Source organism: Perca flavescens, chromosome 20 (genome assembly GCF_004354835.1).
Source record: "Perca flavescens isolate YP-PL-M2 chromosome 20, PFLA_1.0, whole genome shotgun sequence".
Taxonomy (NCBI): Eukaryota; Metazoa; Chordata; class Actinopteri; order Perciformes; family Percidae; genus Perca; species Perca flavescens.
Window position 1 is genome coordinate 16,169,535 of NC_041350.1, and position 25,952 is coordinate 16,195,486.

Sequence of the window (25,952 nt, forward strand, 5' to 3'; positions counted from 1 at the left end):
GTGAAACTCCTGTGTTTTTCCCATCCACCACCTCGACCAACCTCGCTACGCGGACTTTCGCCTTATCAACTACTCGCTACTCGCTTTCGTTATGGGTTCACGAAATATGCTTCCCATTAAAATGCATTGCTTTCAATTTCGTAATGGCCACACGAAAAAAACGGGATTTACGTAACCTGTCCACGATTTAATAGATTACAATAACGTGACTATATAACGACCTGGCGTGAGACTGGGCTGATTTGGTAATAATGCAGTAATAATGTTAGTAGGCTAATTAATTAATCAATGATTATAGTCATAGCCATAATAAGCCATCTTGTCTGCAGCTCAAAGCATCATTAATTAGGGGTTTTAGTCCATCAAGTGTGCAGTTGTAGGCTACATGTTGTAATGCTTTTTGGTCTGTGTTCAACTGTTAAACGGTCCATGCCAATCACTATTGTTCTTATTAATGGCTTATAACGGATCTAAAAAGTCATTAACAAAGCCACTCCTTAGCCTATACTTGTAAACCCGTTGTAAATCGTCTTAGAAACAATTCTGCAATAGCCTATATTTTTGACACTTTATGCAACGAAATTTGATACAGGTGCATCTGATCTAAGTCTCCTCCTGCGTTGATTGATTGGTATCGAATTTAATCAATTGATACCACCCGCCCTGGCAAGATAAATAGCGCATTTAAAATATTTAGTACCATGGTGACCACGAGCTAGAGGTCCCAATTAAATTATTTTTGAATGCATCACTGTCAGTGCACCTTCGTCACGCACACTAAACACATCTGTAACTCCTGTCCGAGCCAATTAAGCAGGCACTGATGCGCACTATCCGTCGGTTTGTGCTCCAGCACCGCGGCCGGTTGGACAGCGCCCAGGCAGCGTCCTCAGCATCACCGCGGCTCCGCCAATCAGGGCGCAGCTCGGGGCAGATTAACCCAAACAGCCCTGGTGCTGCTGTGTAGTAGCAGCCTCAGAAACAAGCTCCCGATCCTCGTGGACTCAGTCTGGGCAGATGGGGACTGTTTGCTCAAAATAACAGGAAATTCCTAATAGCCTTTTATTTTTTATATTTAGTTTAGAGCGGAATCAGGAGGGAGATGGAGGCTTGCTCGATAATAGGAGAAAGCACGGATGCGATAGTGATGGATGAATCCCCTACGGATGAAATGGGAATTCAGGAGGCTTACCAAAGGTGGGTTGTTTTTGTCCGTGGATTTATCTGCTTATAGGCTACTGCAGAAAAATAAATGGCATGTACAGTAGTAGACGTACTCGGCCGATAGCCTATTGTTCATCCAGCTGTGCCTGTGTTTATGCTGGCCAATAGGAATATGCACAGAATATGATTTTTGCTGTTGTGATTTTTTTTCCCATTACAAATTATAATTGTAATTTTAATATTATTACAGCATTCCTGATTATGTTGCACTGTTTGTACTGCTGGTGAAACCAAGACGTGCTGTTGTCAACTTACTTTTAAAATTTTTACATTTGGTAATCACATGTTCAGGTCAAATATCATTTAAATATCAAGTTAATCCATTGTATCACATACGGATGTCAGTATTTTAACAAGATGATAAACAAATGCTAGTACTTTCAGTGTCTTATTGAATTCATCCTCATATAAAGAAGCCTTTATGCTTATTTGTTCTTTTTTTGGCCTTTGACAGATACGTTGTACGCAGTAGCAACACACGCACACACTGGTTTGATCACAGTTACACTCTAGTTGAGAACTGTAAGATCTGTTCAGTGTCATCAGCCTTCTTCTGGGTCACTAATGTCACCATGTCACTCACTCTGCTGCATTTATATATAGGCCTATATAAAAAATCAAATGGCCAAGGGGCTTTAAACATGACAGTAGTGCTGAAAACAGCTGAGGTCTGCTACCCTTCAGTTCAGCAACAGGCCACATGTATTTGTCCTCTCTTAGTTTGAAGGCAGAGCCTCAAGTCTTTGTCCTCTTAATAACACCCTGCAGAAGCTCTCGTTTTAGGAATGTTAACAGTTTGCCTCCTGCATGCAGCCTGAGCCTTTGTCCTTTTTCTGTGTGCGTGTGCGTCTGTGTGATTGGCAGTTAAGGAGATGTTTGAGGACATGACATTGACTGGCATCCAGTGAGTTGATGTAAGAGATGCTGTGCTGTAGAAGAGGAGAGACAGAGACCTAAAGGCAGACGGAGGAGAGAGTAGTAAGAGCTGTCTTTAGTCTGTTAGATATTTCCCTTGCTTGAGTCTTTTGAATGCCTTAAAGCTGTCCTTAACCACTATTCTTACAGTTTAGATTAGTGAGCGCAAGATTAACTACACCAGTTTACCTACACAGTAATGCATTACTAATAATGATCATATTGTGTAACATCCAGGGGAACTTTGTCTGAATTATTCATTTCACTTTTGATTGATACATTTGCTGATGTACAGTACCTTTACTTAAGTTACATTTGCATGGCAGGAAGTTGACATGTAACAGAGTATTTTTTCTAAATGTGGTATTGCTACTTTTATATAAATACTTCACCCCCCACTGTAAACACGCATCAGCTAAAAGTAAAGTGGTCTTATACAACAGCCAAAATCTTACCTGTGTGGGGAACAACACAGTGACACCTTCCTGGATACATTTTTGTATTCATCCACTGAAATATTAAAGACTTCCACAAATTCCCCTCCTCATGTGTGTGTGTGTGTGTGTGTGTGTGTGTGTGTGTGTGCCCCAGCAAAATTATTGTAAAAACCCATCAAAGGGGAACATTATTACATAACATCTATTCAACCTGCGTGGAGTTTGGGATGGTTGGAGTTTATCATGCTCCAGCAATAGAAATTGTGGTAAATTAGTTGACAGTGTTGACTTCCACATACTTTCTATGAGTGTATTTACTCACTCCAGCACCTAAATAGGCAAAACTAGATGACAAACATATGCTATGTGGTTAAGTGCTGCACAGTACACTGTGGGCTATTTATTATTTAGATCATATTCAATTTGATTGTAATACAAAGACAAAATCCTGCGGTTCAGTTTCGCACTGAGCTCCAACTTTAATACCTCTTCTACTGTATATCACCAATTCTACAGACTACTCATCATCTGTTATTGGATGCAAATAAAACTGTGTGAGGTCATTTAGGCTCTGTTGACTTACTCTGTCGCCATGGTGACAAGGCGGGAAGTGCGGTTGCATCCAGTCTACTGTGGAAAAACAAGCAAGTGGTAGGCTAGACGACACAGACCTTACGGCCCGTTTAGTGAGATACAACCAGAGCATTACTCAGTAGTTTTAATTTGGTCTGTTTGGTTACTTTGGTTAATGAGACTTTAAGACTTCTTAAACTTCTGGAAAAAGGTTAAATATTAAACGCAGTGAAAGCTAGAGTGTGATCAGATTAAGCCGCTCGTTATACAGTCTTTCCCTTTAGTTTTAAGGTTGGAAAAAATATTTTTTGATGTTGTCTGACACTATTGCAGACAGTATTCTCTGTATCAGCTTGTTCTAGCTCTTCATTGAAGCAACATAATGTTTACACGGAGTGAAATATAAGACCCCATGTTTTTATGGCAGTCCGACATGTTTTTATCTTTAAAAACTTGCAATATCTATTTGAATTATATATAAAGTTCTGTATTTGTATTTTATGTTATTTGAGTGTTTTGTAGTATATTAATATAGTAGAAAAGGAATGGAATACAGCTAGCCGCTCTGAGGCTGTAGGCTAGGGTGACCATATTTTGATTTCCAAAAAAGAGGACACTCGGCCTGGCCTTGAGACAAATCCAGACAGTGGTGATTCTCAGAGGTTAATGAACATGCTTTATTATGCCTCAATTGTGCAAAAATAACTTCTGTAATAAAATAAAATCTGTAACAACATGTAACAAAATAATAGCTCTCTTTTAAAATAAATAAATAATATGAAATAATGTTCTAAATATGACCTCTTTTGTGTTAGAAAATCCAGCTTCGTATCTCTTAATACCTTTTCAATGTAATAAGATAAATAATAAAGACACTGAAACATATGTGCCAGCTTTGCACACGGTATGTGGGACATTGTTTTTGCAGTTCAACTGTGAAGCTGCACTAGTCTTGTTTTATGGTTGTAAGTGGACTGATGTTTATACTTGTGCGCTAGTGTGTGCGTCGAGACGCCGTAGTATTGTGTTGAGCAAAGTGCCAGTCAATTTAAGTACACGCTTAATGGTCCCATGAAAAACAGTGAAAACCGGACATTTTAATGAATTTATAAACCCCCCCTTCGGACAGTAGGTAAAAAGTGGACATCTCCGGGCAAAAGAGAACGTTTGGTCACCCTACTGTAGGCTACAGTATGTAGGTACAGGGCTAATGCTAACGTCAGCATGATAACATGCTCACGACAATGCTAACATGCCGATGTTTAGCAAGTATAATGTTTATACTATGTTCACCACTTAGCTTAGCATGCTAACATTAGCTCGTTAGCAAACACAAAGCACAGCTGAGGCTCTGATAGGAATGTCATTAGTTTTGCAGATATTTTGTCATATGTCTGTACCAAATTCCATGGCAATCCATCCAATAGTTATTGAGGCATCACTCAAAATTCAAAACCACAAATGTCAACCTCATGGGGGTGCCAGTGGAAAAGTCAGGGGATCACCAAAGTCACAAGGATTCACCCACTGGGAACCATGTCTGTACAAAATGTTAATGTTGACCAAAGTGGTGGGCCAACCAATATAACCAGCTCTAGAGCTAGCTGCTAGCGTGGCTAAAAATAGATATTTCTGCAACCAAGTATCATTTACTGTTCCTTACCTGTTCCTCAATAGCTCTGCCGACACCCTCAATTTTCCATTGAATATGAGATTAAGCCAAGAATACAGTCAAGAAACTGAGATGTGAATCAGCATAGTGGGAGAGATGGATTACTAAGATTTACAAACACCTGTGCATTTATGTATAGTTTCACTGACTGAACATTTGCACTTTCAGTTTTAAAGAACTTTGTTGCTCCTTTCTTTTGTGCTTATCTGTCAATCATTTCTCCTCTCCTGCAACCATTTCCCCCCTGCCTTATCTTCTCCTTTTCACACCCTATCACTATCATCCTCTCCTCTGTCTTTTCCTCTCAGCGAGATCCCGGCGGTTTCTCTGTGCCCTCCTGACAGCGAGTGCTCAGGTGAAGCCCGGTTGACAGTCATCCAGTCTGAAGGGGAGCTGTGTGACAGTTGCAGCAGCCTTGGCAGACCCTCTTCCTCCTGCCAGCTTTACCACCAAGTATGCCTGAGCACTGACTGTACTGTGTGCTGTTTAGGATAGATATTTGGGGACTCATTAAAACAAAAAGGTTAGAAATAGATCCAGGATTTGGGAGGCAGTGTCACTCAAAAGACTAATGATACCACAATCCTATGTGAAGACGAAATATATACATAATTTCTGTGATTTATATTATGTTTATGTATTTTCTATCCTCTTTTTCTTTGTTAGGTCCCCCAGGGTCCTCAAGCTGGGGCCTATGATTCGCCGCAGACACGAAAATGTCCCCACTGCAGCCATTACGGTCCAATTAAACCAAAGACATGCCGTGACTGTCATTCAAACACAACGGGTCCTCATGCTAAAGGATGTGTAGCGGTGAAAGGGGGACACAGTCGTAGTTCTGCCCATCAGACGTCTCGCCACGGCACGGTGAGATGTCATTGGCTGCGTGGGTCAAATGAAAGCCGGACACAGAAACCGACGCAGCGACATGTGGTGACAGTAAGGTGTGTTTAAAGGAATAGATGACATTTTGGGAAATATGCATACTTGGTTTGTTGGAGAGATGAGAAGATTGATGCCACTCTTACATCTAAATGTGGTATCAATATTTTCATCCAACTCTCAGCAAGAAAACCTACAAGTGAATTTCACATTTAGCGTGGTATCATTTTCAAATTATTAATTATTAACTCAACTATTAACAGGGATGGAGGACTCTACTGCATCCTTAGAAAGTAAGAACTCAAACCACTTTTTACTTTAAAAGCCCAAAGGTACTGCATGTCTCTCTTATGTTGATCACAATAATTATTCTTTACCCAGTGTCATGTCTTCTTCTTCTATGGCTTTCTACTTGGCAGTTATTCCCAGGTGATAGTGGACTACCCGTTAGCAGTGTTGGTGGGTTGTGCCGTGCTGCTGCTGGGATGCTCATTGGCCGGACTCTTCATGGGTCCACTGCCAGACTTCTCTGACCCGCTGCTAGTGAGTCTCAAACACACACAGTCATACACACATATACAAAAGCATACAGTCTAAAATGTAATCCTGAAGTCCCCCTTGGTGCAGCACTTGTATATCTACTGTCACCCTTCTGTCAAGTCTACAATGCAAAGCTCCCTCACCACCTTAGGCTGAGTGTTAATTACTGTTTCTCCGATGACTCATGAGCTCAGCCGTGATCTATTTACTTGCATCTCATCTCAGATTCAGTGAATTGCACTGAATGAGATCACACTCACTGTCATCTTAATTAAATACATTTTCTCACCTTTGAGATGCAAGCTTACAGGATAAACACTGATTGAAACATGATTATGAAAATGCAAGCACAACAATGCATCATTAATGGTGAATTTAAAATGATTTACATAAGAATAAAATTTATGATTGCTTTAGACTGTAAGTGTGGGGCTCTCTTTCTTTTAAGATAATACACTCATCTACCAAACAAGCTTATTCAGACAATATAGGGTGCTTGTGATGCTGATTTATTCAGTCAGCTGTGTCTTTAGCTTTGATGTGTGTTTGTGTGTGAATGCGTGTGTGCTTTTTCCTCAGGGCTTTGAGCCACGGGGAACATACATCGGAGTTCGCCAGTCCAGCTTGTCTGAGCTGCAGGAGAACACTGGCCCGGGGAGAAAACTGTCTCCTTTACCACAGCAGCTCAGTAAAAGGTCAGCAGAGAGATTTAGTAGAATGCAGGCTTTCTACACAGGAGGACTGCACCACTAACTGATGCACACAGATGCTTTACAAATAGATTTGAGTGGTCATGCTGTGTGTATAAGGTTGTGTGGTCGGTCAAGGTTTAAAAACTCTTAAACTGAGTTTTTGCTCTGGTTAGTAACTGTTACTTGACCATATGACTGTAGAAATAAAGATCAAATGACTATGTGTAATGCAAAAAGAGTCACTTGTAGTGACAAATGCTTTTTGACAATGCTTTTTTGCGTCTTTTAGCTCCTTGTTTTGGTTTTCCGGCTTACGACTTTACTGTTTTGATTCACTCTCACCGCTCTCATCAGTGTTTTCAGTAAAAAAGATCTAATAAACCCACTGTACACTACCTGCACAGCACAAAAATGACAGACAGACAAAGTTGACAAATAGCTGGTGGACAAAGTGGAGCATGTAAAAGCCAGATATTTCCCTCAGGGGTTGGTAGAGACCAAAAATTGAGCTAAAAGAAAAGACTAAATAAAAAATTAGACTTACATTTGCCAGGTAGCCAGAAACACGACTCAAAAGGAATGTTGATCCATGTCCGCTGGATGTGTTAATAAACAACTCTTTGCTAAAACATTTAGCATAACAACTTTAAAAGTTAACGCTATCTAAGTGCTGTGTTTACAACTTGTTGCACTGCCCCCAAGTGACCAAAAAAAGTTAACACAGGTTGAAAATGATTCAATTGATAGATTTTATGCTAGCTTGGAACAAAGTGTGTATGTGTTTAATGAGGCTGAAAAAATGCATAAGTATGTGCTTCTTTCTGTGCTAGTTTTGGGGGTAGTGTCAGTGGAGACGGCAGTGGCAGTCAGGACGCCTCCAGGCTTCGCATCAAGAGGATGCTGGCTAGAGACTCATCTCCAGACACGTTCCTCTGTGATGCTCCAGGTGGGTGGGTCCAGATCAGTTCATCCCTGTCAATAAACCGTTGTGATCTTTATATCAAACTTCTGCTACACTGATTACAGTAACAATGAAAATACAACTATAATCCTAATTGTAGATTTTTGCACATTTAGGAAAGTTACCAAGTTATGAGGGATGTTTAAGACTGCTGGCTCCAGCATCCTCAGCAGAGCAGACAATAAAAATGGAAATATTAGTAAACCAATGTAAATGTGATTCTCAGCAGTTGAGCAAATTGCATAATACTGTGAGCTGAAGGCAAAGCCCTCCAGCTTGTTAGGGAATAACCAGCACTTCCAGCAAACTAATGAAAACAGTCACATATTATTGGTTGAATTCAAATTAACAAAAAATAGTGAGAAAACGTAAATAATAGCTTTTAGTGTGGCTTCAAAGTGAAAAATTGGAATGCATTTCTTTAAGCAGATAATCCCATATTTTATTCTTTAAGATAGGGTGACCAAACGTCCTCTTTTGCCCGGACATGTCCACTTTTTACCTACTGTCCGGGTTTTTTTTATAAATTCATTAAAATGTCCGTGGGACATGGGACCATTAAGCGTGTACTTAAATTGACTGGCACTTTGCTCAACACAATACTACGGTAGGCTACTTTGTTGTGTGACGTAATTCCCGAGAGGCTGCCTTGTGAGCGGCTCTGCGACGCGCACATACACAGTGACCAGGGCAGACAGACAGTGACCAGGGCAGACAGACAGGGACCAGGGCAGACAGACAGGGACCAGGGCAGACAGCGGAGCAGCATTACACACAAAATGCCGAAGCGTTTCCTGCTAAAGATTTCCCACCGTGGTCAGAGAAAACAGGGGAGACACTTTGTTTCTCTCTCTATGACTCTAGAATCGGTAGGACTCGCTCGCTGTCACTCTCACTTCTCCCCCGCTCTATATCACCCACCCCCCACACACACACACATACACACGCCGTCTCGACGCACACACTAGCGCACAAGTATAAACATCAGTCCACTTACAACCATAAAACAAGACTAGTGCAGCTTCACAGTTGAACTGCAAAAACAATGTCCCACATACCGTCCCGGTCGGGACCGGACAAGTGGGAGGCGGAGTGCACCGTGTGCAAAGCTGGCACATATGTTTCAGTGTCTTTATTATTTATCTTATTACATTGAAAAGGTATTAAGAGATACGAAGCTGGATTTTCTAACACAGAAGAGGTCATATTTAGAACATTATTTCATATTATTTATTTATTTTAAAAGAGAGCTATTATTTTGTTACAGAAGTTATTTTTGCACAATTGAGGCATAATAAAGCATGTTCATTAACCTCTGAGAATCACCACTGTCTGGATTTGTCTTGAGGCCAGGCCGAGTGTCCTCTTTTTTGGAAATCAAAATATGGTCACCCTATTTAAGATCTACTTTGAAATAGTGGGCTGGCAGATCAAAGGCTAAGTAAGTTTGCCTTACAGATACACAAAAGGCTAAATCCCTAAATGGATTTATAAGCAATTCCAAAGCCTTGAAGATTTCACCTAATTATGATTCAAAACAGACAGGGGGATAGAACACACAAGAAATTTAGCCTGGTTGTACATTTATGAATTCAAAACGTAACTCTTGACAATACCATTCTGAACATTTCTCACCATCCCAACAAAGTGATGATTCACTGCTGGTCATCTTGTTTCTGTATATTGAATCCATCTGTCTCTTTCCACGCAGGCGAGCGTTCGGCTCAGTTGGTGTTTCGATCAGAAAACTCGGCCAGTCTGTGGAGTCTGAAGGCTGTCCACGCCATGTGTGAGATGGAGCAATCCCGGGTTCGCTCTAAACTACTCAGCCCTCCATCTCATCTTTGCTCTTCTGCCTTTTGTGCCATTCATCATCTCTTTAGTCATCATCTTCTGTCTCACAATCTCACTTACTGTCTCCTTTCTCTTAAATGCCTTGACCCACATTTAAATGCTGAAATTAAAAACACTACTTTATGTGCATTGCCTCATCTAAAATTGATTCATTTTATGTGAATTTTGTTTCAAAACTGGGCATGTGTTCAAAAAAATCGTTCACTTGTCTGATTCAGATTCGCTCCCAGGCTCAGTTCCAGGACTTGTGCCAGCAGCATGTGAGGGGAGAGGCCGAGGGAACGTCCAGAGGCGGCTGTTGTCCGAGCTGGTCTCTGGGGAATTACTTGGCTGTGCTCACTAACGCCTCCTGCTGCCTCAGCCTCACCTCGCACCAGGTTCTGTAGCTTTCTTCTCATTAAAGGTCCAGTGTGTAACGTGTTTAGTTGTTCATTATCAAAATCTGTGTTGCCCGTTCACAAACTTGTCCTTTTTCATGAATATTTACCTCCACCATCAATTCCAAGTTGTCCTTTAGGCTTGAAATGTTACATTTGCATTTGCATGAACTGGGGTAGACGCTCCATATTCATGCGCGATCTTGAAATACGTTAGCCGGTAAGGGACATACAGGACATACTGCTCCGCCTTTTGCATTTTCGCCGTCACATGATAAACTCACAGATGCTGCTAATGCTGCTAATGGTTATCATAGCTTCCCGGCCCCGGCAAGTTTGAAGAAGGAAACATGGAGGACCATATCTATTGAAAATCCAAATTTCAGGAACAGGAGTCTTCTTCTTCGCCCAGAAAAAGAAAAAGGATATTGAAAAGAGCAAGAGACTGGCTTTTTGAAGCGTGAAGGCTACCGTAGCTGTAATACGTACTTTGAACTGCGTGGCACAAGAGAGTTGATTGCGATATATGATCTCAACGCTAGATGGGAGAAATTCCTACACATTGGACCTTTAAAATACAAACAAATGACTACATAAATTGTAATTCGGTTTTTGTAAGTAGTACACTGCATTAGCTTATCATGTACTGTACAGTAAGTGAACTGTCCACAGTGCATGTTGTTAAGGGAAAAAAAAACATATTTGCTTTTTTTCCCAGAGTTAGATCAGAAGATTGAGAGTGGGATCGATCTTCTCATCTATAATGTTAAAAGTTCAAGTTGATGATGCAGGTTAAGGGAAAGTGGGATTTACAACATTTCATTATAACTGACTGGCATGCACTGAATATGTTTTACTGTTTGACGTTTTCCATTTTCTCCCTTTCATACCAGGTGTCTGAGTCTCTGAAACTACTCCGGAAATGTGCTCCGTATTATCACAAAGGACATCTGGTGGAAGCCTGTGTCGAGAGACCCAAACATGGCGGCTGCTCCTCTGTGCCGTCCCGCTGTAAACAATCCCCTGTGGTGTTCCAAATCCTGCACTTTTTGGTTGATAAAGACTTTCTCGGCCCGCAGACTGTCGAATACCAAATCCCTACGCTGAAGTACAGCCTTCTGTTCTTACCCGTCGACAAAGGAGAACACATGATGGAGATGTATATGAACAGTCTTGAGGGAAGGGAGCTGACGTTCAACAACACCACTATCACTGGCATGGACTTTGGCATCAAGCAGAGGCTTTTCAAGTATTACCTGGCAAGAGATTCAATTTACCCTGTGCTAGCTGTTGTGTCTCTTCTTTTCACTATGGCTCTTTATCTCCACTCTCTCTTTATAGTAGCGTTATCTGTAATAGCAATCACAGGCTCCCTCCTGACCTCCTATTTCTTCTATAAAGTAGCATTTCACCTGACATTCTTCCCCCTGGTCAACCTCTCTGCAGCTCTTATTCTCTTGGGAAGCTGCTCCAACCAGGTTTTCATCTTCGCTGATTTCTGGAATCTGCAGCTATCCCAGAACCCCTCAGCCTCCCTGGAGAAGAGAGTAAACAGAGCTTTGCAGGAAGTCGGCTATTTGATTTTAGCGTCGGGGTTGACCTCCAGCGCAGCCTTTTTCTCTGGTTATTTCAGCAGCATCACAGCAATCAGATGTTTCTCTGTTTATCTGGGAACTGCCTCGTTTATCAGCTCAATCTTGGCGTTGGTGTGGCTGCCGTGCTCTTTCATTCTGCGTGAGCGCTACACAGAAGCGTCCTCTGCATCCGAAGCAGTGCAGGGATGGAAACCGTGCTGCTCCAAAAACACCGGCGGCTTCTGGGATACGAGCTCACGCAAGAGATGCCTCTTTACTCTCGGGCAAAAGCTGAGAGAATTAAAAAGAGGCTTCAGCGACACTTCCAATTTGTTATTTCTGAAAATCCTGCCTTGCGGAGTAGTGAAGTTCAGGTACATCTGGGTGTGCTGGTTTGCAGTGCTGGCTGGTGGGGGCATATACATGTCCTGCATTGACCCAGGCATGAAGCTGCCCACCTTAGACAGCAGGATTGCCCAGCTTTTCCGCTCCAGTCACCCGTTTGAAAGATACGACGCAGAGTATTGTCACATGTTTATGTTTGAGAGACAGAGAAATGGAGAGGATAAACCGGTTACGTTGAGGCTTGTTTGGGGTGTCAAACCAACTGATAATGGGGATCACTTTAACCCCAAGAGCAATGGCTCTTTGGTTCTTGACCCAGGCTTTAACATGAGCCGGCCAGATGCTCAGGTTTGGTTGAGGGACTTATGTGGACGGGTTCAGAACCAAAGCTTTTATTCCCCTCCGTCACCTGAGGATAAAGACGTTATGACAGAAAATATCTGTCTTGTGGAGCAGCTAATCCAGTGGGTCTCTGTCAGACGGTGCTCAGAGAGTGATGACTCCCTCCATTTTTGTTGCAATGACATCCCTTTCCCCTACAAGCCCAGCGTTTTTGAGAACTGCCTCAGTATGATGCTGGTGGAGAGGTATGCTGAGGGCCATCTGGCCCACAGCGGAGGCCTGTACTTCCAGCCAGATGGCAGGGTCGCTGCCCTCGTGTTGGCGTTCAAAACCACATACCTCCACAGCTTCAACTACAGCAGAGCCAATCTTTTCTACAGAGAAATCCTTAGATGGTTTAACAGAGAAATATCAGGAGCACCACAAGGGCTGGAGAATGGCTGGTTCGTCAGTCATCTGTCTCTTTTTGATCTACAACAGGCTTTAAGTTCCGAGACTCTAGTAGTAGCAGGCTTCTCAGTAGCTCTTACGTTTGCTTTGCTTCTTTTAACCACCTGGAATATTCCACTGAGCATATATGGGACTGTAGCTGTAGGAGGAAGTGTTTTTGTCACTATTGGCCTCCTTGTTCTTCTTGAATGGCAGCTGTGCGGAATCGAGGCCCTGTTTATATCATCAGCCGCAGGGCTGTCTGTTGACTTTGTTGCCAACTACTGCATTTCCTACAGCTTGGCTCCTCATTCAGACAAAATTGGGAAAGTAGCACACTCCACTAAAAGGATGGGATGTCCTGTAGCAATAGTTTCCGGTGCATTTTTCTCCATGGGGATCATCATGTTGCCTGCCACGGTCTTGCTGTTCAGAAAACTGGGGATTTTCCTCTTTTTGGTGAAATGTGTAGCGTGTGGATTTGCGACCTTCTTTTTCCAGTCCCTATGCTGTTTTTTTGGACCCCAGAAAAACTGCGGAAAGATCATGCTGCCATGTTTTTCAGATCACAATGATGGCGTGCTGTCCTCTTGCTCGGCAGCAGAGCCTGATTCCTTGGCAGCCTCGGCTGCTAACGGGGCCTTTAGCAGATCTAGAGTGAGGAGGAGTTATGACAAAGAAGCAGGTGGCTATCTCTACCCTGACCAACAACGTCAGCAGAGACAGAAACCGACTGGAGCTGGGGGAGGTGGTGGCCGAGGGCCGGAGCAGTATGAGCTGCAGCCATTGGCCTATCAACTGAGCGACAGTTTTGAAAACAGCACCTGCACCAGTAAGCTGTCCAACCGGCCGTCTGTGCTCTCCGATGAGATTGAGTACAGCAGGAGAGATATGGGCAGGAATAGCCTGGATGGGGACAGTGCGGAGATGTGCAGTCATCAACATAAGACCTGCCAACCACCTCCAGCCCTCCAGACTTCATCCCCGTACAAAGAAAACACCCTGCGGCCTGTAGGCGTGGCACAAGAAGACATGGCGAAGGACAAGCTGCTGTGTAAAACATGCAGAGGTCAGTCTGGAGGGGTGAAGCACTGGAGCAATACATCCTTTTCCTCATCTTCCAGCATGGAGGACACCATCATAAGCCACACACTGGAGACCATTGACCAGCCATCTCTCTGCAAAGCAGACCAAACTACAGAGGAGAGCCTCCATCACCATCATCACTCCAACACAGAGCACCTCTCCTCCCAGTCTCAGAGCTCCTGCGAGGGTCTGGAGGACTCTAATGAAACATGTCTGAGTGACATTGAACCAGGACCTTCCAATACGCAGCAAAATGAAGAAGAGGTTCAGTTACAACCAGGACATCTGAACGGGAAGAGAGACACACTCCGTCTCTCACTGAAAGAAACCATTTATGAGACTTGTAATAAGGGCCGCACCAGTCAGAGTGAAGAAGTTGTCATCTTACCCAACAGTAAGCCAGACCTGCCAGACGTTTGGATAAAGAGAGATGGACAACGGGAGGATACATGTTAAGCAAAGTTGGAGGAATCTTTGCAAACACTGTGCATTCATTTTTCTGAATTTATAAAAAGAAAGAAGACACTGTACTTACACAAGCATATAGAAACTACAAAAGGAGCATACACTGTTTGTGTAATACTCAAAGGAAATATAAGCCAACTGCAAATGTAGACAGCATGTTTGTTAAATGTTGCTGCTGAGGTGGTTCCAGTGTGTGTTACAGGATCAGAGTATGTCTCTTCAGCGAAAGGTCAAATCAAAGCATCACTTCTTAAAACTGGCATTTTCAGACAGAAGACAAAGATGAATCTTACAACAAACAAAAAAAATCTCACATCTGCACAGACTAATCTGTGTGCAGACACTGGCCTTTCTCCATGCTGGAATTGTCCTCAAAGAGCCATAAACATTCATGGACTTCTGAATATTAAAAAATATATATGTGAGATGCACAGAAAAACAGCTGCATTAAGTAGCAAACGGTCACTTGACTACAGTCAGTTGGTTTTGCACTGGCGATATGTACAATATGTCCTTTGTGACCATGACGTAGAAAGCCAGAAAGCTACAGTTTGTAATGTGTCATTTGTTGTGTCATGGCTTATTTGTATATTATAGTGTGTCAGTGTCAAACTAAGAGTCATGCTGTTTATTCCAGTGTCAGTGCCAAAATATTTTAAATGTTTACTTACTGTACTAAAAGGCAAAAAAGGGTTTCTAATGCAGATATAACACTATATGTGGGTTTATAGTTGGCGAATTAAGATGCGTACTGCACCAGGATACACGGACGTCAGTGTACACCTTGAAAAGAACAAGCTCTAATGTCTAGTTCCAAAGCAGTAGTTGTACCATCACATGCCACTGCTTCAACAGCTAACAATTTGTACATAGACCTTGCTGCAGCACTGTTAAAAAAAAAAAAATGTAAGGACCAGAATGCCTTTATCTGCACTTCTCCCCACAGCTGAGATGTCACATCAGCTGTTTTGATGTGCAAGTAACAGTATTTATGAAATGAACAGCATGTGCCAAATGTCTTTCAACAGGTTGTTTTTGTGCAAAGGGTGTGTCCTTTAAAAAAGTAAAATAAGAGATGTGTCAATAGCTCTAATATATTAATTATATATAAAAGGTGCAGTGATGGTGGTTCAGCACAAAGACCTGGACGAGAAAAGACTTGTATCTAATGTGCCTATGAGCAGCGTTATTTTCAAGCTTTCTCTTTGTAAGAAATGTGTGCTTTTGACATCTTGACTGTATAACCACAATTCTTACATTAGCCATCATTTTAAATCACTCAGTAGAAAATAAAACTGCTTTAGAGACAAACAAAAATGTATCACAGGCTTTCTATGAACAGAAGAACTTAAAAGATCACTTCCACTATTATTTACAGGTGTCAATGTTAATTTTTCACAAAACTGAAATTCAATAAAACATTTATTTTCCTGCAGCATGTCTTAATTTATTCCATATATTTTGGCTGGAGTAATGAGCAGATTACAGGCATAAGGGATGAAATTAAATTAAAACCATAGGTTCTAACATTAAAAAAGTAAAAATGAGAATGACAACAAAGCTATGTTCTATGTATGTTTAAGGCAGAAAACATATTTCTACATCCTCAATTCTGGTGGAAACAGCATATGCTAAGACACATTTGCATGACAGATTACATCATACTTTTAAATGTCTGAAATAAACATGCATGAAGGCAGTAACCTAAAACGCGAAAGTCATCAACGGTCAGCTCCAATCAGCTTCGACCCAGTCCTCTTTGGCCCAATCGGGTAAGCACGTGGAATACTCAAAATCAGCTCCTTTGTAGCGTAAAGCGTGGAGATACATGATGAGTTCCTTCTCTGTGGGATCTGGTCGTACTAACATACATTCACTGCACAGGTGGTCTCTAGTCTCTGGTGGAGTTTTGGGAGTTGCTGCTTCCGTTTGATTTCCATTTGATTTGGTAGGTTGAGATTCAAGCGAGGTTTTGTTACCGTTTGAATCTGTGCAGCCCTGACTCAACTTATTCACCGTCTCACTGCTTGAGCTACAACCGGTCGTCACCTGAGTGTCAATCTGGTGACTCTGTCCACTTTTGTTAGGTTCAGAGGTGCCATCCATTGTATCTGCTTTCTCAGATGTCTTGTTTTTCTCTGCCTCTTGTTCAATCCCAATCCCATCATCTGGAATATCCAGCAGGTGAAGACTTTCCTGAGAGCGATGTTCCTCAACCAGAGCCTGCAGCAGGTCCTCATTACTCTTTCCCACCAGTCCCCCCTTGCCCCTGTGAGGCCCCCAGGCTGAGGAACCATAGATGGGGTCATTGAGGATGGGGAAGCCCAGGTACTGGAGGTGGACCCTGATCTGGTGTGTGCGGCCAGTCAGAGGTAAACAGCGGACCACGCTGGTTTTTCCATTAAAGCTAAGCCTCTGGAAGACCGTTCTGCACTCCTTTCCCTTCGGGTCGACTCGGCAGAGGCCAATTTTAAAGGAAACAACCAGGATGGGCTCCTCGCAGATGAGCTCACTCTCTGGAAACTCCCCCTCTACTCTGCACACATACTCCTTTTCAAGCTGTTAGAAAGAACAAATGTAAAGGACATTTTTGAGAATGATATGGCAAATGCACTTCTAAGAGACTTTTGAGAGAAATCTTACCACTATTGTCTAAACCCACTGACCTATATAAGCCAATGTTGACTGCTGTAATGTGGAATTAACAGAGTGAAATCTTAAATCCACCCCATCCTGAACGTACCTGTCTGTCTCTCACCAACTGGTCCAGTTTCTTTGATGCCTCCAGTGTCCTGGCAAACAGCAGCACTCCAGAGGTGAGCCTGTCCAGTCTGTGGACTGTGTGGAGCTCAGAGATGCCCCGCTCTTTTCCCAGAATGAAAATCACTGTGTTGTGGCGGAAACGGCCGCAGGGGTGGACCGGGATGGAGGCAGGCTTGTCGACCACAAGCACTTCACCATCATCCACCAGAACCTCCAGGGGTCTGCCGACCACAGGGGGCTCGTGACGGTGCACTGTGTTCTTCATAAGGTCATTATTCTGTGGATAGTCAGGGAAGACTTTAAAACTTTTTCCACAATGTTAAACAGTAAACTTATCACCTGTACCATCTGGAACCAAAGAGCATTCAACCTCAGGTGACTGTTTCTAACTAACATGTTTTAAAAGATTTAATTTAATTTAATTTAATAGGACGATTGGTTGTTAAACTCCTGGCTCTACTTCTGCCATGTGACAAAAGTATTCTTTAGTGCTAGGTCATATGGAGGAAAATCAATTACTAACCAGCAGACTTACTAATATCAACTAACTAGTTTTCATCAAATCAAACCTGAACTGATTAAGTTTGATCCTGATTTATTCTGTCATTGAGCCATGCTTGCATAACACTGGAACCTCAGACACAAAAATCATATGTACTGGTGACACTGACCCTGAGCACCACAGACAGGTCCTCCACAGGGGTCTCGTTCAGCCGGATGCGACCCTCTTTGGCAGCCCTCTGGTAATATTCTATGGACTCAGCTCTGAACTCGCTCTTGAACACCTCCAGAAGGCTCTTCCCAATCCACCGACCTTTGCAGTACGTTTTGAAGTCAAAGTAGTATGGATACACTTTGCGCAGGCCACCTTCAAAATAGTAGGAGGTCTCGTCGAAATGCTCCTGGCGGAAGCTGATACCCAGGTTACGCTTCTGCGGAGGAGGGATATATCTCTCGCCCGGACGGAGCTTCTTACCTCCCGCTCCTCTCCGCCTCTTGCCTCGGCCACTCGTCTCAGGTTCGCCCGGTTCGTCGCTTTTTCGTTTGCCACTTTCTGTCGCCTCTTTCGTTGTGGTTTTCTCCCCCGATATTGGGCTGTTGACCTCGGCCGGTGTTGAGGTGGCGACAGCTGCCTGCTCCATCGTCGAGGTGCTCTGTTGACACGGAGGATAATGAAAACGACGATTCAGAACAGAATTAAAGTTATAAACCGAAATAAAGTGCTTTTGTATTTGATTAATTCCACGCGCAATAACTCCCGTTTGACCAGAACAGAAGAAACCCAGCAAATTACATTTTCTCAAGCCTCTAACCGACACACTCACGTGCATTCCTTTTAAGCCAGAGGTCCTTGGTTGCTATATGGTCGCTACATGCGCACAGTGATGACCTAAATTTGTAGTCCAATCAGTCCGATGTGTAGTTCAAACCGTCAAACCTTGTGTCTTCTTTTTCTTCGATCTTCAGGACAAATAACCTCCTCACCGAGGCATTATCGCCACCAACTGCTCATAATGTGTATTTAGTTTAGTTAGAATATTATATAGATGATATTTTCAGAGTAAAATATTGTTCCAGATTTAGAAGAGTTTGTCTTGTATGTGAGAAGTGAAGATTTAGGTTGTATAGCTGGAATTCTCTGGAAAAATGATTTAAAATGTTTATCAAAGGTTATTAAATTCAAGAAATTATGTGCATAGGTCTTGAAAGATAATAAGGTAAGGAAGGTAATAAGATTTTTCTCCTGTCAATTATGGAATTTCTGTTGACGAATTTTGTTACAGATTACGTCTTATATTTTGTTTTGGAGGAGAATCTATTGAGAGTGAATATGGTTTTCTGTAAAAACTAAATTTTTTTTTTTTACTGTAATGTTATTTTGTTTACTCAGTATTTTAGGTGATTTATAAATAAGTCTTGTGACACTTAAGAAATTAAAAAAAGAATGAGGACGTTTCCTTCAGCAGACAATAACATTTTCTTCTTCTTTCCTGTGTCCTACTCTCATTAAAAATATTAAACATTCCTTCATTGTCCTTCCTGTAGCTCTCCCTGACCCTTATGTATTAATTTTCAGTAGAAAAATGAAAACAATAAAATATGAATTTAGTGGGTTTTATTAATAAATCTTATAAGTGTACACATCGTTCAACAGCTGTAGACAGGTAGTTTCTAAAAAATAAAATAAGTGCAGGCTAAATGTCAAACAGGACATATCCTAAACATAATGTATATGAAGCCAGTACGTTTTTACCACAACATATATATATAAACTTTGTTAATTTGCTGGATTTTCATTTAACTTCCTTGGCTTGTACTTGCATTTGTCTTTATGTGTTACATCATTCATAGCCAAAGCATTCCCATTAGATTATCTCATCTGAATTTACAAGAAGCATCCAGAAGAACACATACTGTAGCTTCTTAAGCTGTAATTGAAATTTGTCTCAGGGCTGAACTTCACTGACTTACCCAAAAATAATACAGTGAATCACTTAGATCTTAGACAACTTTTTTTATGACATCCACAATATCCTTACCACTCTCTACTTGACTCAAAGTATTCAGGTAGTAATGTCATCAGTCCAGTGGTGGTCACTCACTGTTTTATCACTCTTGGAAGACAATCTGGTCAGGCAGACAGAGCGAGATCCTCCTTGTACGTTGCTAGGTGACAACCCAGCGGGGCAGGTGGCTGTTAAGACTGGAGCACGGTGAAACCATGAGGAGTGCTACGGGGCTGTGGAGATGCAGCACCAACGCCATCTCCTGTGGGGGCAACCACACTGCAGTCAGAGCTCATCTCTGGGGAGAGAAGGAAGGACAGCATGGATATCATCAGGAACAAGCTACAGGATGGAAATGGATGTGACTCATAACGCACAAAACTCACTGAAGATTACAGAGGCACCTGATGGAGGTTTGTCAGTACATAAAGTGGTTTTCCTTTATTGATTTTGGTTTAAAAATGATAGGTTAGGAGTGTTTTCGTGCAATACCCAGGCCACTGACGCGTCTTGTCAGTCAGGGGGACGTAAACCACTCCCATCAAAGCTTTCTTGAGAAAGGTCCCATCGATCTGCCGATCGTACTGTTCTAGCACCTGACTGCCACCGTCAGGGCCCACTGGGAGAACCAACCGGCCACCAGGCTTCAGCTGCTCCAAAAGCTTTAACAAAGAGAGGGCAAAAAACAGACATTTCACATGAAGTGAGTTCAGTTCAAGAGGCAAATTCACAGTGGTCAGATGTACTGCAATGTGTTTTAACCTTAGCTCTCTGTGCTGCCTTGTTTTAGGACTTTGGATGCTGAATAAGTGCATGATTTCTCTTATTCTATTTTCACAAAAGTAAAAGCCATACGCGTCCTTACAGCCTTAGGAATAGTAGCTGCAGCTGCACCAACATGAATGGCATCGTACGGGGCACCGTCTGGGTGGCCAAGCCTTCCATCTCCCACTGTGGACAGATGTAGGTATGACTTTTATAGTCTTTTCTTAGCTGTGCAACATCAACATCTGAAAGATGCAAGACATGTCCTGACTCACCTACAAGTTTGATGCGTCCAGAGGTGAGCAGTTCTGGGTCGTCGGCTTGCACATTTTTTATTGACATTTGAACCAGTTCATCGATGTGTTCAATGCCAACCACTCTACCACTGGGTCCTGTCTACAAACAGAAAATGCAGCTTTTGCACTCACTCATATACTGTATATTGTGCCAACTGGTAGGGATCTTTATGCAGAACGTACCATCCTTGCAAAGCAGGCAGTGAGATATCCACTTCCTGAACCCACATCCAGTGCCGATGCCCCTTCAGTTAGTTTGTCACTTAACAGCTCCAAAGCATGAGCATGCTGTCAAACCAGGCCAATAGGAAAATAAAACAGCCACTCATGTGTATGTACCTAAGTGAATTATAGTTCTTCTTAAGAGATCTGCTCATATCTCAAAGCAGTTCAGTGTTTGTAACTCACCATGTGTGGTGCACTGATGGTCGCCATGTAGCCTGTCATAAGAAAATGTCACAGCACACATCTATGCTCATGAAAACAGCTATTACTCTAACAGAATGTATTCACTCAAATACCTGTTACTATATTGATAGGTGTATATTTCTGTAAAGATTGACTGGAATGAATACCTATGGATTGAGGAGAGTCTGCATAAGGAGAGTCTATAGAGTAGAGCCCTCTGTCTGTAGCCAGCATGGCATCAAACACTCGGTCGCTGCGTATCACCCCGTGATCTGGAGGAGAAAGGAAGAAGTGATGACACTGAGCTAAACTGGAAATTGTGAACTTGTGATGTTGAAGTCTGTTTCCTGATGGATTGGTTTCCTTTTAATGTAAATGGAAAAACTAGTTAATACAGACTTTTAGAAGAACATTATAATAATAATATAATAATAATAAATGTAATTAAAAAATTTATTTATATATCGCTTTGCACAAACTCAAAGTTGCTTTAATATGAGAACGAAAGTAAAAAAAAAAAAAAAAAAAAAAAAAAATAATATATATATATATATATATATATATATATATATATATATATATATATATATATATATATATTACATGTTTTGATAATGGTTTGGGTATTTCGGTCATCGTAACATCATGATATGACGTACATGTCTTAAAGGCTGCATTACAGTTCAGTTGTACATTTTTCTAAACTTTACACATGCCCCCTCATTTGCAACAGCTTGAATTAACAAATGGACTTTTCTATTTTTCATTTGATTGGTTTCAATTTTACTTTCCAATTTCCACATCCATTTGTCATTTAAATATCCAGTAGCCCTTTTCAGTTTTCCTTTTTGCGAAAACATTTAAAAATGCCTATTGTGTCCATTTTTCTTTTAATTTAATTCTGGTTAAAATGATCTTCTATATTTTTCTGACTTAAGTTAATAATGAATGTCTCTGTCTGCTTAGCCAATATCCACATTAGAGAGTATCACCATAGTTATTTTAAATACAGTATTAAAGCACCAGCTTTCACACTCAAAATATGTTTACATTGTGGACCTTGACATTTTAGGTCAAAGACCTTGTAATGTGAAAGACAACATCCCATTATACCATACCCCTCAGCCTGCTGATGAGTTCTGGGTGTGTTTTGCCACTGGACATCCACGCCATGGTCCGGGACAGCAGTACACCCATCGGAACTGCCACTACTGCCAGGCGTAACGCTGCGAGCATGTCCTACACTGGATCTCTCTGCAGTGACATGGTGATCAGCGCTTGCGACCGTGACCACATGGCGTTACATTAATAATATATAATATAATGGAACAGTTGCCAGTGCTCATGTCAGTTGTTCAAATAGCCAATATTTACGTAAAAAATAATTCAACAGAGGTCAGCAGCGCTTGTTTACCTTGTTAGTTCGCAACCGTTCCTTCCTTCCAGCTGAGACAACAGACAAACTTCCTGGATCCCTCCTGAGGGAAACACAGCGCCTGGCCAATAAGATGTGGACTGTCCAGCATGAAGCCCTAGAGATCCAATCACAACTCAAATCAGTTTGATGGGCAGTTGCAACGTCCAATAATATGACCCTAAATAAGGAAGTGGGCTGTCGCTCATTAAAGATTGTGGATCATGGACACAGTTAGCTAGCTAGTGAGGCTAATCTCTATATTCATACATCAGAGGAAAACGGTTATTACATTGATATTTTCACACAGGTAAGACACATTTGAAATTTATTATAATGACAAACCGTTTGAAGAACATTTGAAATGCTCAACAATAGTCAATGCAGTAGGTTTTAGACACCACTTTAGCTAGCTAACTTAACGTTAAGTATGTTGATTAAAGCTCAGTTTTTGATTGCGCTCAGTATTTGAAAATATGCGTAGTTTCCTTTTCTGTATTTTCGTCTAAATGTATCACGAACATGCCTGTTTTAATGTTGCTGAAAGAATCAGGCCATCAACAAAATTGGGCTAACGGTAACTAATGTTGAATTGTCTTTCTAGCTCAGCCTGTACACCAGAATGATTGACGACTTTGAGAGCCAGGAGGCCCGGTCCAGTGGCGAGCTGTGGACCGAAATCTGCTCCAGTCTGCCGGAGGCGCAAGTGGAAGCAACCCCGGAGATCAACACGGAGTTCAAAGATTCATTCCAGCCAGCAGCACAAGTCGGAGTGCAAGTCAATGGACAATCAAATTGGACACATGCCAGTTCTTCTAGCGCCAAATGGGAACCCATGGAGGATTCTGAGAGCTACATAGCCAGTTTAGGTACAGGCATCCTTCCTGCCTCTTTCTGCCCCTTTCATGACTGAAGCTCACCTTGTCCTTAATCCACCTGGTTATAACATGCATCATACATCCTCCTCAATCAAGCTGTCTGGTAGATTGTAGGAATGATTTGATTTGATTTGATGGTTTCAAAGTCCTGATATTTACTATTTTCTGACATTTTATACACTAAATGATAAGTCAATTAACTGAGGAAACAATCTTGAGATTAATCAATAATGTAAATAATCCTATAACCCTAGACTAATTGATAGAGATATATGATGATAGAGGAACAAACTCCCATACCACCATGATGATGCCGAAATAGCCAAACACGTTGGTATGTCTGCTGCACCCTGCTGTGTGTGCTCTGTCAAAGTCAAACATTTCCTGCCCCTGACCCTCCATTCATAAATGTCAAAATTTTGATTTAAGATACAAATACAGTATTTTTTTCTGTGTACATTTTGGTGCAGAGAACCGCCTGAAGAAATTAAAGGGTCAGTCAAGTGATGTGACTTCCAGGGACATGTTGCGATCCTTGTCTCAAGCTAAGAAAGAATGTTGGGATAGATTTCTGCACGACGCGCAGACCTCAGAGCTCTTCCAAGGTGGTGACATGGATGAGAGGTAGGATGTTTTGGGATGGATTATTCTGTTAAACACACTGCCAGAACACGAGCATTAGGTAAAGCGTTACACTGCCAGAGAAGCGCATCTATTCTCAATTTACCTTCTGGTCTGTTAAAAACTGCCCCATTTTAAGCCCAAATAAAAACTGCATCCTCCTAACCACATTTTTATTATATATTCTAACGTTAAATGTAGCAGGAATCGCTCCATCTGCTGTTCTCTTTTACTGTAGTAGCCTATGCTCTAAATTGAATAGAGTTTGTGTAATTTGCTTTTCTAGACAACAGAATTAGTGGAAATAGACCTCATTTTTATTACCTTTTTGACTTTTTGTGTATCACCCTTCCCTAGTGCTCTTGAACACTTCAAGAGGTGGTTGATTCCTGAGAAGGTGGCCATCAGCGCAGAAGAACTGGAATATCTCCTGAGGCCGTCTCAGAATAACGAACCAGCTGAAACAAACCAAACACAGAACGAAGAGGACACGGAGGGAGAGACGCACAACGCAGCGGAAGATGATGCTCACAGCCCGGAGAAATGAGTGTGTAAAAATAACACTGAAAGAAGAACTAATTACGCATGCATCCAGGAGGGGTGATTTGTTCCCCCGATCCTCATTTTGTGCATTATCTGATTATATTGAGTATTATATGATTGCAGCGTTATGGCCAAAGCTTTTGTTAACAGCGGTCAAAGAAGCAATTACAGCCTGTCATCATCCTCTGTATCCCAAGCAACTGAGTGTTAAGTACTTATTCATTCCTTGTTATTCAACCACATCACACCATGAAATATATAAGAAATAACTTGTTTGTTCTGTAGTTTCAGAATTGGCATCTGGTCTGTGTAGTGACTCCCATTATATGTTACAAGAATGGTTCTCTACTTTGAATACATATCCAAGGTTAATGAAGGACCACATGCAGTACCATGTTGTAAATGAGACTCTTAAGAAATCTTGCGGACATTTTTACGTTTGAAAACTTGACATTGTTGACAGTAGGAATGCTCGGTGATATATTCCTGATAATATTGTGCAACATGTTTATTTTTACCATGTTGATTTTACAAGTGAAGTTTTAACCAGGTTTCAATAAAAAAGAAGTAGAATTAATTCTGCTCATTTGTCTGCACATAAGGTGAAGCAAGGTCACTGTTATATTTAGCTAGGTAGTTAAGGTACAATTTTAAATTTAAAACTTAGAATAATCTCAGACACATTTGTGTTTGCTCTTGTACTTCTATCTTTGTGAGGACCAATTTTAGCTCTAAGGTGTGAGGACATACTTGCAAAGTGAGGACTGTTTAAGAGTGAAGGTTAGAAGAAAGTATAGTTCAGTTAACTTACTTGGTTGTATAGAGATTTGTGATTGAGGGCCCTCACAGGTGTATTTGTGCATTCAGTCTAAGAGCAGTGTAATGTGTAGTCTGCCTTTCTGACTGGAGTATGAAACATTTTATTCAAGTATTGTAGATCATGTGGGCTTAAACCAGGTAGGGACGCCACTGAGTTGCATTATGGAAAATATAGGATCCAACTATTTTTAATTTGGCCCATAGGTACTGAAAGGCAGCATCTGCTGCATTAACTTTGATTGTTCGCCTTAAAGCAACACTAGAGAACTTTTCCCGCTTCGGTCCCCCTTACAGGTTGTCTCATTTGAACCTTGCATAATGTAATGTAATGTAATGGACAATTCCGCTTCCAACCTGTAGGGGGACCGAAGCAGGAAAAGTTCTCTAGTGTTGCTTTAAAACCTGTCTCAGTTTGCAATTAATGAGAAAAAGTTCCATTTAATATTAACTAAACTCCCCTAAAAGATTGTGAATTGGTAACCTGAGAGCGGTAATGTTGACTAGTTTACAATACAGTTCAACTGCACCACAAACTAATTAGATCCTCAAAAATGACCTCCAAGTTAAATG

The 25,952-nt window shown here is 41.6% G+C and overlaps 4 protein-coding genes across 12 annotated transcripts; 2 read left to right on the forward strand and 2 right to left on the reverse strand.

The window, feature by feature from the left end:
* Positions 1–905: 905 nt before the first annotated feature.
* disp2 (dispatched RND transporter family member 2) lies at positions 906–15,857 on the forward strand. Its single transcript, XM_028566744.1, has 10 exons — positions 906–1,197; positions 5,130–5,274; positions 5,488–5,765; positions 5,967–5,996; positions 6,123–6,246; positions 6,823–6,938; positions 7,766–7,881; positions 9,608–9,705; positions 9,969–10,127; positions 11,021–15,857. The coding sequence occupies exons 1-10, from the start codon at positions 1,103–1,105 to the stop codon at positions 14,357–14,359; spliced, it is 4,500 nt and encodes a 1,499-aa protein (XP_028422545.1). The 5' UTR covers positions 906–1,102; the 3' UTR covers positions 14,360–15,857.
* Positions 15,716–19,850, reverse strand: rpusd2 (RNA pseudouridine synthase domain containing 2). Of its 4 annotated transcripts, none has more exons than XM_028566748.1 (4): positions 19,735–19,850; positions 17,803–18,285; positions 17,112–17,408; positions 15,716–16,927 (listed from the first exon to the last, which is right to left on the reverse strand). In XM_028566748.1, exons 2-4 carry the CDS (start codon positions 18,271–18,273, stop codon positions 16,097–16,099), a joined length of 1,599 nt encoding a protein of 532 aa, XP_028422549.1. In that variant the 5' UTR covers positions 18,274–18,285; positions 19,735–19,850; the 3' UTR covers positions 15,716–16,096. The 4 variants fall into 4 exon arrangements, with proteins under 4 accessions (XP_028422549.1, XP_028422547.1, XP_028422548.1 ...); XM_028566746.1 differs by lacking the exon at positions 19,735–19,850 and adding an exon at positions 18,457–18,565; XM_028566747.1 differs by lacking the exon at positions 19,735–19,850 and adding an exon at positions 18,426–18,508.
* Positions 19,812–22,664, reverse strand: pcmtl (l-isoaspartyl protein carboxyl methyltransferase, like). 5 transcript variants are annotated; one of them, XM_028566750.1, is made up of 9 exons: positions 22,522–22,664; positions 22,226–22,384; positions 21,275–21,379; positions 21,108–21,139; positions 20,883–20,987; positions 20,679–20,799; positions 20,504–20,589; positions 20,131–20,300; positions 19,812–19,900 (listed from the first exon to the last, which is right to left on the reverse strand). In XM_028566750.1, exons 2-9 carry the CDS (start codon positions 22,341–22,343, stop codon positions 19,864–19,866), a joined length of 774 nt encoding a protein of 257 aa, XP_028422551.1. In that variant the 5' UTR covers positions 22,344–22,384; positions 22,522–22,664; the 3' UTR covers positions 19,812–19,863. The 5 variants fall into 5 exon arrangements, with proteins under 5 accessions (XP_028422551.1, XP_028422552.1, XP_028422554.1 ...); XM_028566751.1 differs by having other exon boundaries at positions 22,226–22,361; positions 22,522–22,639; XM_028566753.1 differs by having other exon boundaries at positions 22,226–22,361; positions 22,482–22,639.
* ccdc32 (coiled-coil domain containing 32) lies at positions 22,504–25,140 on the forward strand. Of its 2 annotated transcripts, none has more exons than XM_028566756.1 (4): positions 22,504–22,831; positions 23,131–23,390; positions 23,870–24,023; positions 24,378–25,140. In XM_028566756.1, the coding sequence occupies exons 2-4, from the start codon at positions 23,144–23,146 to the stop codon at positions 24,565–24,567; spliced, it is 591 nt and encodes a 196-aa protein (XP_028422557.1). In that variant the 5' UTR covers positions 22,504–22,831; positions 23,131–23,143; the 3' UTR covers positions 24,568–25,140. The 2 variants fall into 2 exon arrangements, with proteins under 2 accessions (XP_028422557.1, XP_028422556.1); XM_028566755.1 differs by having other exon boundaries at positions 22,527–22,831; positions 23,126–23,390.
* Positions 25,141–25,952: the final 812 nt, after the last annotated feature.

Coding starts and splice junctions, on each gene's coding strand:
- pcmtl (XM_028566750.1), bottom strand. CDS start 22,343: ATGCTCGCAGCGTTACGCCTGGCAGTAGTGGCAGTTCCGATGGGTGTA. Junction 21,380..22,225: donor ACTCATCAGCAGGCTGAGGG/GTATGGTATAAT, acceptor TTTCTCCTCCAG/ATCACGGGGTGATACGCAGC. Junction 21,140..21,274: donor AGACTCTCCTCAATCCATAG/GTATTCATTCCA, acceptor TTCTTATGACAG/GCTACATGGCGACCATCAGT.
- rpusd2 (XM_028566745.1), bottom strand. CDS start 18,462: ATGCACGTGAGTGTGTCGGTTAGAGGCTTGAGAAAATGTAATTTGCTG. Junction 17,409..17,802: donor ACCTGTCTGTGGTGCTCAGG/GTCAGTGTCACC, acceptor GACTATCCACAG/AATAATGACCTTATGAAGAA. Junction 16,928..17,111: donor AGTTGGTGAGAGACAGACAG/GTACGTTCAGGA, acceptor TCTTTCTAACAG/CTTGAAAAGGAGTATGTGTG.
- disp2 (XM_028566744.1), top strand. CDS start 1,103: ATGGAGGCTTGCTCGATAATAGGAGAAAGCACGGATGCGATAGTGATG. Junction 6,939..7,765: donor CCACAGCAGCTCAGTAAAAG/GTCAGCAGAGAG, acceptor TTTCTGTGCTAG/TTTTGGGGGTAGTGTCAGTG. Junction 9,706..9,968: donor GTGAGATGGAGCAATCCCGG/GTTCGCTCTAAA, acceptor TGTCTGATTCAG/ATTCGCTCCCAGGCTCAGTT.
- ccdc32 (XM_028566756.1), top strand. CDS start 23,144: ATGATTGACGACTTTGAGAGCCAGGAGGCCCGGTCCAGTGGCGAGCTG. Junction 23,391..23,869: donor GAGCTACATAGCCAGTTTAG/GTACAGGCATCC, acceptor ATTTTGGTGCAG/AGAACCGCCTGAAGAAATTA. Junction 24,024..24,377: donor GGTGGTGACATGGATGAGAG/GTAGGATGTTTT, acceptor ACCCTTCCCTAG/TGCTCTTGAACACTTCAAGA.